Source organism: Macadamia integrifolia, chromosome 14, assembly GCF_013358625.1.
Source record: "Macadamia integrifolia cultivar HAES 741 chromosome 14, SCU_Mint_v3, whole genome shotgun sequence".
Classification (NCBI taxonomy): domain Eukaryota; kingdom Viridiplantae; phylum Streptophyta; class Magnoliopsida; order Proteales; family Proteaceae; genus Macadamia; species Macadamia integrifolia.
In genome coordinates this window covers 20,922,822-20,938,918 of record NC_056570.1, presented here as the reverse complement: position 1 = coordinate 20,938,918, position 16,097 = coordinate 20,922,822, and the positions used below count along the sequence as shown (strand labels likewise).

The following is a 16,097-nucleotide window of genomic DNA, read 5'->3' as shown; positions in this document are numbered from 1 at the left end:
TTTATCAGTTTCGGTAAGATTGTATATGTTCTCGATGAGATAAGATCATGTTTCACTATCAATAAAGAATAGTTACACATGTAGATATAGATACTCAACCCTAAAACAATGTAGACAGAATGAAAAAAATAAAATAAATAAATAAGAATAAGCAATCACATAATGTACATAGATTTATGAATTTCAATAAGATTGTCTACGTCCTCGGTGAGATGAGATCCTGTTTTATCATTAATGAAGAATAGAATTATAAAACTCATCCTCAAAACTCTCTCGGCTTTTTTATAGAGAAAGAAAAGTATCACTACAAATATATAGTGTAACTCTATATAGAAAATTTATAGAAATACCCATATATGCTACTTTTGCCATCGATGAAATTAAAGACATTGTACCCTCAACAATTGATTTCATCCCACCATTGAAAATAACGTTGAAACTACCTTGATGATAGAGAAAGATGGTCTCGGCTTGATCCGAATCGATTGATTCTGATTTGATCCAATTTCTCAAATCCTAAAATGTACATAGATTTATGAGTTTCAACAAGATTGTTTATGTCCTCGGGGAAATGAGATCCTACTTTATCATCAATGGAGAATAAAATTATAACACTCATCTTCAAAACTCTCTCGACTTTTTTATAGAGAAAAAAAATATCGCTACAAATATATAATGTAATTCTATATAGAAAATTTATAGAAATACCCATATAGGCTACTTTTGCCACTGATGAAATTGAAGACATTGTACCTTCAACAATTGATTTCATCCCACCATTGAAAATAACATTGAAACTACCTTGATGATAGAGAAAGATGGCCTCGGCTTGACGCCTTGACCCAAATGGATTGATTCTTATCTGATCCAATTTCTCAAATCCTAATAACAAATCCAAATCAACCCGATTCACTCTAATTCTTCAAACCCTAAATCAAACAGTGATGTGAACTGATCCCAAACGGGCCTTTTGAAAAGAAAAAAAATCCTCTCTATTTGCCTAATGGGTCCCACAGTCAATTATAAAACGGTCCTAAGAATATCTCATTTAAAACTCTCAACGGTCTTGAATGTTTTCGTAATTTACTCTAAAATTTGGACTTTATGAGTTGATTCCTTTAACACGGCGGCGAAAAAGTAAAAGCTGCGGAGGAACCTTTTAAGCAACTCATAGTCCCCAGTCCCCACTCGGCTTGCTTGGTTGCCGAAAGCCATCCGTGACTTATAACATTAATTACAAAGAAAAGCACCCTATAATTTTTAATAATAACAAACATGCCATTGGAGTCAAGACTACCCTACCGACATCATTTTGTGTTCATAACTTGACTTTTTGTTGCATCCTCTATTATTTATTTGGAAAAAAGTTGGGATCTCTTTAACTATGTAAACCTCACAATTGTATGGGTCCCATGTGAATGATACTATCCTTGACGTCAACATTGGCACGACATTGGAGATTCCTCACATTGACATTGTGAGAAATTCTCCTCTATTTCATTTTTCCTCTTTATGATTGGTAAGTAAATTCTTCATTTTTTTAGGGGGGTTTCAAGTGACTCAATCTATCAACAATATATTTATAGTTAATATATAATTTTCTATGTTCGTAAATGGGAAAAGAAAAATCGTGGTCTCAAAAGAATAGAAATTAGGGGCTTGGGTTCCAACGTACATGTATTAGAATTCATTGCATCACTGTAAATAATAATAATAATAATAATAATAATAATAATAATAATAAATAAATAAATAAATAAATAAATAAATCATTGCATCATGCCTTGATAATTTCCATGTAGCGATAGGACCCAAATTTATTAGCCAATTCTTATACGAGAGTTTTCCACCACCTGTGAAGAGGGGCTCATCCACTATGTTATGATTTTTATTTGACTACTTGGATTCACCATTCCTTAATTGCGTATAAGATTTATTTATGAAGCTAGTCTTAATTAGTTCTATTGTCTAAATGACACCTTTAAAGGTATATTTAGAACTTGAAATCTTCTTTTGATTGTCCGTTGTATTATTCCTAAAGTTCTTTAAATTAGAGATGTAAAAAGGTTTTAAAAAAAATTGAATGTAACTTATCATTATTTATTTATTTATTAATTATTTTTAGTAAATTCTTTATGTCTGAATATAAAGGTGTCATTATCATATACATATGAAATGACATTATTAACCCTCATTGGAAAAAATTGTATGTTATACTAAAATGATAAACAAAAAAGATTGCAAATTAGGGAAAAATAACATTGTCTGGGCCTGTACAACTTGCGCTAGACGTAGCACCCTAAAATAGCCTCTTGCCCCCTATAAAATGAAAAATCCCCCAGATCGATGGCCCATCCACTCTCATTGGCCCACGTGCTGGTGCATGAACCATGCGATCGACAACATTCTTCTGCCCTACAAATTATTTGACCCCTGGAGTTGGTTGGAGAAGTATCAATAACAAAATACCATTCATGAACCCAAGCTCTTGATTGGCAAACTAAGGGGAGTGGTTATCTCTACTCCTTGTTTGCTAGTTTTTAGATGAAGAATCCGTCTACAAAAAGTTTTAATGCAATAAACTTAAATCTTTGGTATGAGATACAGTATACACTAGAAGTCATCTCAACACCAAGTAGTTGTCATATTAGGTCTTCTCAACTGCTTCTCATGCTTGATATAGTTATGAAGCATATCACTCCTACTCCATTTGGTTGAAAGGGAATTGAAAACAACAGCAGTGAAGTTAAGAATTAAAAAAGATGATTTTTATTTTATTAACTCTAACACTTATTAATTATGATAATTTTAATTTATTTTTCCTTTCAAAATTCTTGGAATATTGGAATAGGAGAAAAAGAATCAATCCACTTGAAAACTTTAATTATCATATTTGATCAGATTTTAAGTTTATTACAACGTCCTCATCATACAAAAATTTTCATTTTCTTACTTAAATTAATTCAATTTTCTTTCATTTTCCTTTTCATGCATCCAGATAGAGTCGTTTCAAAAACGAAAATCAGACCAACAAATTAATCATTTTGGATTAGAATCATTTATGTTTGATAGCGATTGTGATCTCTTTGATACTGCCAATTAATTCTAAGAAACCTTAGAATGATCAAGTTTCAAATTTGAGGGCCAATTCTAAGAGTCTTAGGACTGATTCAATCCCTGATTTCGTATTTTGGGACACTCAACATGATTAATATAAAGGATGGAAATTTTATCCTTTTTATGCTTTCAAGCTATACAAACTTGATAGCATATATTCAACAACTTGACAACTTTATCTCTGCATCCAAAAATTTTGCATATTCAACTTTTTTTTCTAAGTTTTTTTCATGGACAATCCTTTATTTTTTTTATATCCATTTTCATCCCTCTATGTTTCTCAATGTTATGTCAGACCTTAGCAATATGGAGGGTAAATTGGTAATTTGATTTGGTAAAATATGAGAGCACTTGACAAGTTGATTTGATATAAGAATGAAGGAACAAAACCAATTTTTTTTTTTTTTTTTTTTTTTAATAAAAGGAACAAAACCAATTGTCCACTATTTTGTATATAATAAAGGCTACAAAGCAGTGGGAACATGGGACCAGTTCACAAGTAGAGTAGTTGAGCAAAAGGAAATTGTTACTGTTTGTCTCAGTTTATTGGTTTTCTCATCTTCTTTTGTTGATCTTTGTAGTTCTATTGGCTGAAATTTCGCCGAATCAGTGTTTCCTTATAAAATTTTTAGATTCTTATAAAAAAAAAATAATAATAATAATAAAAAAAAAATCATGAATGGTTAAAAAAGGTTGATAATAAGTCGAATAAGGTATAATTTGTCGTGTGACTTAAAAAAATAAACACAAGGTAAAGGAAGACATTGAAGAAGAATCACAATAATGCCAATAATTTCTCATCAATGAAGGGATGAGAAATCAAATCATCCAGTAAGAAGTGGGTTTTAACTTTTAATAAAGAAAGAGGGTGTAGAGTCCGAAGATGAGATGTAAGAGGCATGAGTAGAAATATACACAATGACATCAGGAAAATCATTTTTGCGAAAAACATATAAGTGTGACTTTTTGTCATATGAGAAAATTATTTTGAACATTGGATTGGAATTTTATTTTAAATACAGTTTTATGATTTGGATTCAATTCGATTGAATTTGACTTGAAATCAATTGGGCCCAATTCTATTTATCCCAAGTCAAGACAAATAAAAAAATAAAAAATAATTAAAATTAAAAAAAAAAATATCAGTAATCAAACAAAAAACCATCCACATTGTTACCAACATACATAAATAACTTCTTACTTTTGATTCTTTTGTATAAGTCTTATTAGAATATACGTCTGAATACTTTTTCTTTTATTTGGAACAAACCTTGTATGGCACATCTGATCTTTGGTGTCAACGAGTTCCCTGAAAATCCATAGCTTAAAGCAGCATAGTGAAACTTTGGTTGAAAAAATAAATAAAACCCTAACCACTACAACATGATCCATGCAACCATCACATATAATTTGATACATAAACAGGTATAAAGAGAGAGATACACCAGTATCAAGATCACAAGAAGTTACAATGTCGAAGCATTACACAAAATCAGAACTCTTCACTAATAAATATACGTAAAACAAGAAATGAGAGAAAGATTAATTTCGGAACATGTTTACTTTTAAACAAAAATATATTAATATAATAAATAGTAACAACTGAGACAGACATAATACAAGAGACTACAATTTTAAGTATAGAACGGGAAAAAAACTAAAAATTCAAAGTACTTTGATCATAGAGATAGAGCTTCGAAGAAGTACGTGTGTAATACAAAGGGTCCAGTAGTATGCCAGCCCATATATTTTGAAATAGAGCAAGAGAAGCTTCCTACAACAACAACAACAAAAAAAAAAAAAAAAAAAAAGCAAGAGAAGATAAAATTTATTTATTGATTTATTTTTATAATAGCTGAAGTTTATTTAATATCGATTGGATTTTGACATCACAATCACTTTCCTTTTGATTAAATCTATAAATCTTTTTTTTTTCTTTGGTGTAATGTATTAATCCTCCTTAAAACAAGGTCAACATTTACTATTTAATAAGCTAGGCTTTCTGCATATCTATTTGACTAAGCTTCTATAAATTAAATTAAATACAAAAAGAAAAAAAAAAACGATTTATGAGGTAATCACAGAATTTTTTTTTTTTTGATGAATGAAAAGTTTTGGATGAATTGTATCACAGAATATTGTTTGTTAGGTGGAAATATTTTTTTAGTACTTAAACTTTGAGAATATGTTGTTCATATCATTACATTCTCATGTGTGTTAGAGTTTCAATTGAATCTAACATTAATGTGTATTAAAATTAAGTGAAATGTTAATAAGGTTTCCTTCCTCCAACTAGACTCGTGCTGGAGCTCAACACATGTGGGCACAAAGTCCCATGTGGTCAACACGCAATCTTAGACTTGCATAAATCTGGTTGATGAGCCATTAGAGAGCATCTCAATCTTCACAACCCCTTGACACCCACCTATTGGACTATGGACCTTCCATAGGTTTAGAAAAAAGAAAAAGAAAGATTGACCTTAAGCATTACAAAACTAGGTAATGGTGTAAGGATGCCCTCTAGGCTATTAGTCTAGGGCACCGTTTGATAATGTTTATGGGTTTTTCATATTTTTGGAAACAAAAAGGGATTTTTTGGTCTTTGATAAATCTGTTTCTTGAAATGTTTTTCGCAGTCATAATGCCACTAAAAAACCCAATAGTATCATCGGATGCCCAAAAGGGAGAGAGGGTTCGGTTGTCTCTTTTTATGTTTAAATAATTGGGAGATTTATCGGGCATAACAACCTCTTTTTGATTTATGTTTCTAGAAACTGGTGAAACAGAACAACTTTATCAAACGCTTTTGAGGTTATTTCTTCGTTTCTGGGAACAAGAAAATACAAATACGGTAGAAACAAAACGTTATCATACAGTGCCTAGGTTTCCCACTTCCTAATAATATTATTCTCCTTAATATAGGTAGCAGTGGCACACATGTGAAGCATACCCCCATTAAGATACATGGAGTGGTTGACAAATCCTCCAAATCCTGTAACTCTCCTCTCTCATATATCACTTAATTTAGGGTCATATATATATAGTAAGCTTTTTCCTCTTCACTCTATGTCTATATCCTTTCTCTTCTTATATGTATAAGCATTGATTTTTGTTGCACATGATCCAACCATGTTTGACTTTCCTTATTTGATTATTTTCTAATCTTTCCACCTATATATAACCATTTAATATTTTCGCATCTCATCCACATCCATTCTACATTCTGTATATCCCTTAAATGCCTTTATAGAATAAGGTTAGTCTCCTATTCTTTTCTATAACTTTTGCAATAATATAGGTAGTATTCATTGACCATAGATGATAGAATCATAGAACAACTCTCTTAATTACTTGGTGAGATATTTATATTATATATCAAATGATGATGATCATATATGTTCTTATATTAATCAAACTCTCTAACCAAAGTTGTTGACATTTTAGATGTGTCATCACGACGTAATTAATAATTTTAGGCGGTCGAATGTCTCAAATTATCTATTACCCATATCGCGGGTCAATTATAATTAAAAAAAAAAAAAATTGTAAACGTGACTTATAAATTAAGTTTGAAATGGTATATTAGAGTATTTCATTAAAATGGTATTAGTTGTGATCAATATTGATACTTGACTAATATTGTATGGGTGGTATAAAAATAGAGGAAGCGAAATGGTCCAAAAAACCTTGTATTGATATCTCCCATGGCCAAGTCTTCATATCATGTTGTAGTCATTCATCACGTATTGAGAATCAGTCCAAATGTTTACGAAAGTGATTACCAATTCTCTTTTTCTTTCCAAGCCGTCGTAAACTGCTTTTACTTTGGATTCCTTGCATGTTCCCTATCAAACTAAAGTCCATAGAGAACCCCACAAATTTTTTATAATAAGTAATACGCTATCATAGAAACCCATCCCCCTTTATCCAAGTAGTTGATCGAAGGAACTCTCCATGTTGTTATAAAAGAGTGGAGAATAACATCTAATCATGGCATTTGTGGTGATCGAAATTGATACAATAATATCATTATATGTCAAAACATCATTTTTTTCATAAGAAAAAATATGGGCAAGTACACACCAGCATGCAAACCAAAGAAAGGACGCACATGAAAAATAGATAGCATTCTTTCTTCCAAAAGATATATATACATATAATATCGGTCAATTAATATCAATCATGGTAGATATCGATACAAATCGACCACAAAATGTGTCAATAATCTTGTGTTTCTACTTGACTTCAAGTTTTACTAGGCTTCTTGCATGGACTACAACAAATAGTAATGGGGAAAAGATGTGGACAGATAGAAATGTGGATGGATAATGACCATAACATTCTTTCCTTGCTGTCACCAACCAGAGCCAATCCAGATTGGTAAGACTTTTTCTTAAGAATGGATTGACAAATCTGACATACAAATTGTGTTGACTAGGACCACCCTCAATATGGTTGACTTTGACCTCAGGAAATTAGACCAAAACTCTGTTTCAAAATACATGTGGACATGGCTTCATCCCATTCCATATGGAATATATTTATATTTTTATAATAATTCCATGTGGAAAAACACATTGACCAATTTCACAATTTCACCCTTATTTCACATCCATATCAAATTTCCATTTCCATGACCTTTTGAATTAGATATTTACAATCCTACCTTCTAAGGTCATCAAATCATGAAAAATTGATTCCTATAATTGATAATATAGATATTTTTATTACTGTGTATTTTTCTATAGTCTTGAATTTTCGAAGCTTTGTTTTTATCATGTCTAGATATCTGATAAAATTGAAACCTGGTATATGAACAAAGGACCTATTCATAAAACCTGGGTCCATCCATTTATTACATGGTAGTTATTGGCATTTAAAGAGAGAATACAAGTCCTACCATGCATAGGCAGATAGGAAGTGGGTTCATATCAACTTATTGAAAATAGTTAGGATTGGAAGAGGAAAAACAGATCCTAAAAGCACATAACAAATTAGGAAGAAAAATCTAGACATAGAGAGAGAGACAGACTCCTAAGGTCATTCTCTACACATTTGCTGAGTTTTAATAACCGTTGTGCCCTTAGCATGCCATTTCACAGAAGTGGACCTCACACCATGGTTTTAGGTATCAGTTTGAGATTAATCGATCATGTATCGATATAGACCAAGAGTAAAATAATAATAATAATAATAATAATAATAATAATCAATAAATACACTGATTTGTATCTGATCTCATATTGGTCTTCAAAGGAAAAAAATCATGGATCCAATCCTGTAAACTTAAACCATGCTCCAAACACTCTCCTCGTTGCAAGCCCAATTTGTTTCGAGCAGGTAATTGACAATCAATGATCTCATCCAAAGGTTTTGAGGTGATCAAAATAAATCAAGGCGTGCCAAAGGCACATATCTAACTACAAGACAATCACTAGCTGAGTCGCATGGTAGAATCCGCACCTATGACCAACCAACTCGTTTCTCTACAATTTGAACTTTGGGAGATTCTCTCCAGTTTGGATTTTGGAAGATCTCGTTGTGTCTTGCGTTAGTTAGTTTATATTTTGGATTCTTCATTAATAAGGGATCTATTATTCATCAAAAAGAATCCTTTGATTTAAGGGTTTTTTTTTGTTTAATCTCAATTATAGGATTAATAAGTGTAGAGGTTTGAGTTTAGGGTTTTTAATAATTTACACATGTATCGACTTTTTGAGAGAATGTATTGAATGATAAGTGAAATTTTAAGTTCATGAACATTCGAAATCTTAAAGAGTTTATACCAATAGCCTTGAAGAGCTATGATATGTTGTTTGGAGTTCTTGTTCATTTGCTACAATCCCTAAAAAGTTCGTAATCTAAGTTTTTGTAACTTTTGTATAGTTTGTAATCCATCCGTTCCTTTCACTCCAATTAGTGCACCAAAGTTTGAAGAAAACATTGCCTTATTTTCAATTAAAAGTTTTCCTTTTATAAAGCAAAAGGTGAATGGAGATCACAAGACGCATCATTAGAGTGACATTAACAAGAGAGCTATACATTTCACTATATTAAACCATCCAACTAATCACGAATATGCTCTAAATGTGATTCGTTGATCAAACACACATTTATAAATTATATTAAAAACTGATTTCATTGTCAACTTACAATAGAATTTCTCTTCTTTCGGGAATTTTTTGAACGAGAATTATAACCTTATTTTTTCATCTTCTTATCATAATACATACTTTATTTTTCTTTTATTGATGGTAAAACCTTATAATTGATAGTTTAAAAGTTGAAAAATCTTAGACTAATATCCATAATTTGTGTCAACAAAATGAAATTATATATTTTCTAATCCATTCAAGATTTGATCATTCCCCAATTTTTTTCAACTCATCATTTCTATTTATAAGTATCATACTACCATTATCATCATTTTAATTAAAAATAAAAAAATACAATTTTAAGATCTTTGTCATGGACCCCACCATCTTCAATTAAAAATTAGAAAATAAAAGGAAAAAGCCCGCACTTCGTTTAGTGCTTTTGTGATTGTGTGGCGGTAATTTTCAGTCCTTTGGACGGTTTGACGCATGTCCCCTCCACCTTCTTTACCATTTCAGTAATTAAATAAACCATAAAGGGTATTCTTGGAATATGAAAAGTATCACCGTTTGTACTTATAAACGCCGCCGGCTGAACAGCCGTTGCAGGATAGAGAAAAAAGTTTCGCTCAAATAGAGAACAAAACCAGAGCAGGTTCGTTGAAGTCGAAGGAGTAGTAGAAGAACTGAACAACAGAGGAATCTAAGCATCTCTCTCTCTCTCTCAAATCTCTGATCCCTTCAACAAATTTGCTTTTCTCGTTCTTTTTAGGGAGAGGGCACTCTCTCTCTCTCTCTCTCTCTCGGACGAGCCATGTTTTCAGATATCGATCTCTCAAATGGGTTTGTTCCCTCGAATGATTTTGTTCCCGGAACTGAAGGCTCTACAACAAAGAAGCTCAAACCACACCTCTCGAAGCAAAATCTCGAGAACCCAGATGGGAAAAATGGATTTTCCGACAAGGGTTCCGATTTGCTGCGCGATTCAGATGTGGGTCTTGATGGGTTCCGTTCTAAAGCTTCTTATTCAAGAATTGGGAATCTGGGTTCTCAAGAACTGACTCTGAGCTATCTCTGTGATAACCCAAAAATGGTTTTTCAAGAGAAAGAGATTTCAGGGAAGAATCTATTGAGTGTGCTGGAGAAGGATAGGTACAAGGGGAAGGAGGTGATTTCGGAGAATACCAAGGAAGAGGAGAGATGGGTTGAACGAGATTTTCTGCAACTAAACGGGGTTAGAGCGGCAGGGACGAAGCGAGAGCTTGATCAAGAAATAGAAAGAGAGAAGACAGACAAGAAGGCGAAGCTAGAGACTCTTAATCTCTCTCTAGCACTCCCAGATGTGTCTCTCTCTCTCAACTCTTCACCGAATGCAGATTCTTTTGCTCTCCCAAAACCTACTAGAAGCATTCAATCATTGGCTCCATCGAACAATAATACACGAACTGCGAGCTCTGACGACTTCACGGCTGCTTCGCTCTCCTATTCGTACTCTGTCCCGTTCTCTCACAACCCTAGCTGTTCACTCTTCACACGCAACTCCACCGAGAACTGCGAGTACTCGTTTGGGAGCCACCAAAAAGATACTGACCAGATTTGGTGCTGTGGAGAAGGAACTAATGGATCGGTTCACAGTAGGTTCAGGCCCGTCGGTGACGGCGTTGTGTTGGCCAATCACGGTGGCGGAGGTGGCATCGGCGGTGGTTTTGGCCATCAATTGATGCAGAGTAATCGTCAGATTAATAAGGATCCATGTAGTCTTCACCGAACAGCGAGCTCGGATAACCAGTCCTTCTTCCCGTCGGAGCTTCCGGCCAGGCCGAAAAAAGAAGACACGGCCTTGATGGATTCGAGAGGAAGAGCTTCTCGAAAGAATTCAGATGGGAACAGAGCAAGAAAGGGCACGAGGCCACCGAAGAGGATTCTTTTAGAAATTGTCTCAGATTCTATACCTGTGATGGCTGGGATGATTCAAGACCTCCCTGATGAAACGATTGAATCTGCAAAGGAGCACTTGAGGAATCTCATTGGGTCGCCTGAGAAGAGAGAGGAGTTGGCTGATTTGCAGAATCGGCTTAAGAGAAGATCGGACCTCACTTCTGAGACACTCTCTAAGTCTCATAGAGACCAATTAGAGATATTGGTTGCAATCAAGACGGAACTTGTGAATTACATATCAGGGAAGAATCGTATCCCCATGCCCGAGCTTGTGGAGATCTTTATGCTCATGAGGTGTCGCAATGTCAACTGCAAGGGTTCATTGCCTGTTGATGATTGTGACTGCAAGATATGCTCGGCAAAGAAGGGATTTTGCAGTGCGTGTATGTGCCCTGTGTGTTTGAATTTCGACTGTGCCTCCAATACTTGCAGTTGGGTTGGTTGTGATGCCTGTTCGCACTGGTGCCATGCCTCTTGTGGCATTCAGAGAAATCTCATTAGGCCAGGGCCTAACTTGAAGGGGTCTGCGGGAACCTCGGAGATGCAGTTCTATTGTCTTGGATGTGACCATGCTTCTGAGATGTTTGGATTTGTTAAGGATGTGTTTATCCACTGTGCAAAAGATTGGGGTCTTGAGACCCTAAAAAAGGAGCTTGACTGTGTCAAGAAGATCTTTAGGGGGAGTGAAAGCTTCAAGGACAAGGAGCTGCAGAGAAGGGCAGAGGAGGCTCTCTTGAAGCTTGAAAACAATATCATTTCTCCATCGGTAGCCTGTGATTCCATCCTACAGTTCTTCAAGTGTAAGTCTCGCTAATTCTTCAAGTTGGATTTTGCTCTATGTTTTAATAGCACTTCTTATAAACTGAAATATTTGTGCGGAAGGGTGGTGACCAATGAGTAGGTCTTGTGGGAGGGACCCTTTTCAATCATTGTATCAGTGCAGGAGGTATTTATGCCAACGCAAGGTGGCTTATTGATGATAAATGGATTCCTAGCTGATGGAAAAGTAGTCTCTCCCATTGGAGCCCTTATTAGTGAATCATAAAATTGATACATGAAACTAATTTTATCTCTAATTACCAGATACGATTTTATCAATGAGATTGCTTGAACTTTTACTATTCAGCAATAGCATGAAATGGTCTCTCTACACGAGTGTTTTATGGCTGGCTATGTTCCATTAATGTGATAGTATCTGTGAGCGGGTGCTGTTGGTTTTTCTTTATGTAGAATGTTTAAAATTCCTAGATTATGGCTTTTGTGGAACCTCCCATACTTCCCTTTTTTCAGTTATTATATGATGGTTGGCTATGTTCCATTAATGTGAAAGTATCTGTGATCGGGTGCATGGTTTTTCTTTATGTAGAATGTTTAAAATTCCTAGGTTATGTGGAACTTCCCATCCTTCTCTTTTTTCAGTAATTATGTGTGGTTTTGCTTTAGGGAACCAAGTAGTAGAATTTGTTTGAAATAGTAGAGTGATGTATTTTTTCTCAGGCTTAATTTTTTATTTTATTATTTTTTTTCCGAAGGATAAAATAGTTTTGATAGTGGAGAAGTGCTGTCGAGACATTGTTAAATTCTTTTCTTTGATTTTAATGTCTTAGGACTTCAAACCATTTAGCATTACAAACCACCGGTAGCAGTTTGGCCAAATAAATAGAAAGTTTTGCGGAAGACTCATCTTAGTTTGTGATAAGCTCAGTGATGAATTTAAACCATGCTTTGCAAAACCAAGGACAATTTCTGCCACAAGTCCACTAACATCTATTATGATCTGCTGGTAGTTGGTGAGGTCCCTGAACTCATGCGGCTGTTCATGAGTATCTGGACCAGGAACTGGTAACTCTTTCTCAGTAAGATCTTCCTTGAAGTATTAGGCCAATGACTCACCATCTCCCCATTTCCTGTAGACATGGTTGGAATCCCAATGTACTGAATTTTGTGTGTTTGGCTGGTTGGCAGAATTAGAAAGAATTTTAGTGACCAATTATCTGGTGTTCTGGTTCATTATGAATACATTACTTCCTAATATGTGCTTTTCTACAGCCTTATTTGGGATCTCTTGGGTTTTCCCAAGGAATATAATAGCTGAATTACAGGTTGGAGTATCATACATCTAGACTCTCACATTAGATAGTCAGGAATATGCATCCATGGATATTCAATGATAAGCATTGCTCCTGATTGGCCATTTCATGAAGTGCTTGACTTGCTGTATTCTTGGTGATGACTTTTTGTCAGGGTTTTAAGGTATTTCCTTTTGTTAATTTTGCATGTAGATTGGTCAGATGATTTGTGGTGAGTGATTTATCCTTTTAGGTGGGCCACACTTCTTGTGCTTGCTAGGCATCTTGTCCCCTATGCTTTTGGTAGAATGGTATTTTTATTTATTGAACATGAAAGATTGGGAATGCATGAAATATTCTGGAGTTTGTGGGGTCACAGAACACGGTTGATATTGATTAGCCATCTCTTTCATACCCAGAAGGCCAGTGGTTAAGTAAGGATGTGGGGGAGGAGCTTAGAGTAGCTAGTAACAATACGAGGGAAAGTGAACACGGTAGTTTGGTTATAAGCATGCACCAGCAAGAAGAAGTGTATCATATGAGTTCAAGGTGTTAAAAGGGACAAGGGGAAAGCTGAAATGACAGGGGTTTTAGTGTCCAGAGACATGAGTTACGATGGAAGATGTGGCTCTAGATAGAATGGGATTTGGAACCAAATTTCCATAGCCTAGTAATCTTCTTAATCTTCTTTGCCTTAGTATTATGGGTTCTTGGAATTGAAGTACTCAAACTGATAATTTCAAAGTTAAACTACTGTTGAGATTAGAGCGGAAATATTGTTTATTTATGTTCTATAAAGCTTAACTGAGGCTTGTATTGATTGGAAAGGTGGATGGAAACACCTTACCTTGGTAGGGGCATTCTAGTAGAATAATGTGCTGCATTGTGAATGTGGCTCATAATTCTCATCTTTGCATTTTGTTGTTAATGGGAAGGATTTGGGATGCTAGTTTTTGCCGTTTGTACAGAAAATTCAAGTTACAATTAAACATAGAAAATCTTCAAATTTGAAGCATATGTGTTGTTGGAGCTGGGCGACAGCTTACCGGTTTTATTATTTGGTCACTTCTTATTCTGAACACATGTCGTGTAAGATACAATACTGTCTAAAATAATTTACATTAAATTATTTGTAACTATTTAATAAATTTCATATAAATACCTTCTTTGCATTGATAAACGTCATAATCTTGCTGTACGTTATTTGATCTTCAATCTTATTCACTGGCTCACTCAGTTGTTGACGTCCTCCTATCTGACTTCATTTTCTAGTGAAATTGGGCACATACATACACATGGTATATATGCTTATGAGACATAACTTTAAGCAGTTCCCCTGAGGCAGTTACTACGACTTCCAATTGGATGGGGACCTGTGGAAGGTTATGCTTCTTAGTGATTCTAAGTTCCAACCCTCTGATGTAACTTTCGACTGCTCATTTTTCCAATCTTAAAGCAAAGTTGAGACTGTCAATATGAATAACTTCTATGCTGATTTGATATCTATAATTCTGCTTGTTTGTGTAACATGTCTTCCGCTAACACTGATAACCCCTGTTATATCTATGGAATACAGATGGTGCATCAGCAATTCCCGGTTCTGGTGCCTCATCAAAGGACTTAACTATGGCTCAAATATGTCAAAAAGGAGATGTGGTTTCGCTTTCTACTAATTCTCCACCTTCAAAATCTACCACTTACAACATGAGCTCCTCCAGTGGAAGGCAGGATCGGCTGCCAAATGATGTTAATCAGAACATTCTTATGGGTGCTCTCACAAGAGAGCGGAGAGTCGATGACGAGCTAGAGTCAGTCTTGAAGAAGGATGGCTTCGACAGCCTGGAAAGCATTGTGAGAATCAAGGAAGCTGAAGCAAGGATGTTCCAGAGCCACGCAGATGATGCACAGAGAGAGGCAGAAGGGTATCGACGGATGGTCCGTATAAAGAGTGAGAAGCTGGAGGAAGAATACGCCAGCAACATTGCCAAACTGTGTTTACAGGAGACAGAGGAGAGGCGGAGGAAGAAGCTTGAAGAGCTAAAGATCTTGGAGAATTCCCACTGTGACTACTACAAGATGAAGTTCAGAATGCAAGCTCAAATTGCAGGCTTGTTGGAGAGAATGGAATCAACAAAAAAGCAATGGGGTGTAAACATTTGAGGTATCTAACATTTATATGATGAAATGGAGTGAAGATGAGGTTTCGAATGATGGGCTGAGATGACGGCGGCTTGTAATATGTTTGAGTTGTTGCCATGCAGAAATTGCTTGGTGTATGTAAGATTTTCCAATGTCAACTTGAATTTTAGATAGGAAAAGGAATGTGTTTATTGCCTGTCCGGTGACCATTGTGACCTACTTTTCTCGTACTCATCTGAATCACCTGGTTAACGGCGGAGTGACGACCGGGCTGTGATTAAATATGTCAAACGCAGGCCGAGTCTGAGGCCAGGGGCAATGGTAATAAACCTACCTGGAAAATGCTGTTGATTATTTATTTATTTATTTTTTTCAAACCTACATAGAAGATTTGAGATTCAATGAATCCAAACCCTGAACCGATCAAAACCACTTCTCTTTGGTTTCCTTCTCTGTCTCTCTCTGAGTAATGTAAAGTCGAGTCTATACTTTGGTCATCAACATGTCTCTTTCAGATGGGAATTGAGCGATTTGTTCCTTCCCTTTCTTGGGTCTCAAGTCTCATTGTATGTATGGAAAGCTATTTAGCACTTTTCCTCCTGGTACCCTTTATAGTGGGCAAGCCTGTGGTGCAGCAGCTAAGTTGCATTATTGCAACATGTAGGTCACAAGATCAAACCTTGGAAACAGACAAACAGTCTCTCTGTGAAGCAGGGTGTAAGGCTGCATGCATTTACCC

At 35.2% G+C, this 16,097-nt stretch overlaps 1 protein-coding gene across 1 annotated transcript; it reads left to right on the top strand.

The window, feature by feature from the left end:
* Nucleotides 1–9,802: 9,802 nt before the first annotated feature.
* On the top strand, nucleotides 9,803–15,554 carry LOC122061344 (protein OBERON 3-like). The gene is made up of 2 exons (XM_042624578.1): nucleotides 9,803–11,950; nucleotides 14,796–15,554. The coding sequence occupies exons 1-2, from the start codon at nucleotides 10,027–10,029 to the stop codon at nucleotides 15,377–15,379; spliced, it is 2,508 nt and encodes an 835-aa protein (XP_042480512.1). The 5' UTR covers nucleotides 9,803–10,026; the 3' UTR covers nucleotides 15,380–15,554.
* Nucleotides 15,555–16,097: the final 543 nt, after the last annotated feature.

What these genes read in the sequence shown, in the direction of transcription:
- LOC122061344 (XM_042624578.1), top strand. Translation starts at nt 10,027, where the DNA reads ATGTTTTCAGATATCGATCTCTCAAATGGGTTTGTTCCCTCGAATGAT. An exon ending in CATCCTACAGTTCTTCAAGT is followed by an intron (nt 11,951 to 14,795) that starts GTAAGTCTCGCT and finishes TATGGAATACAG; the next exon opens with ATGGTGCATCAGCAATTCCC.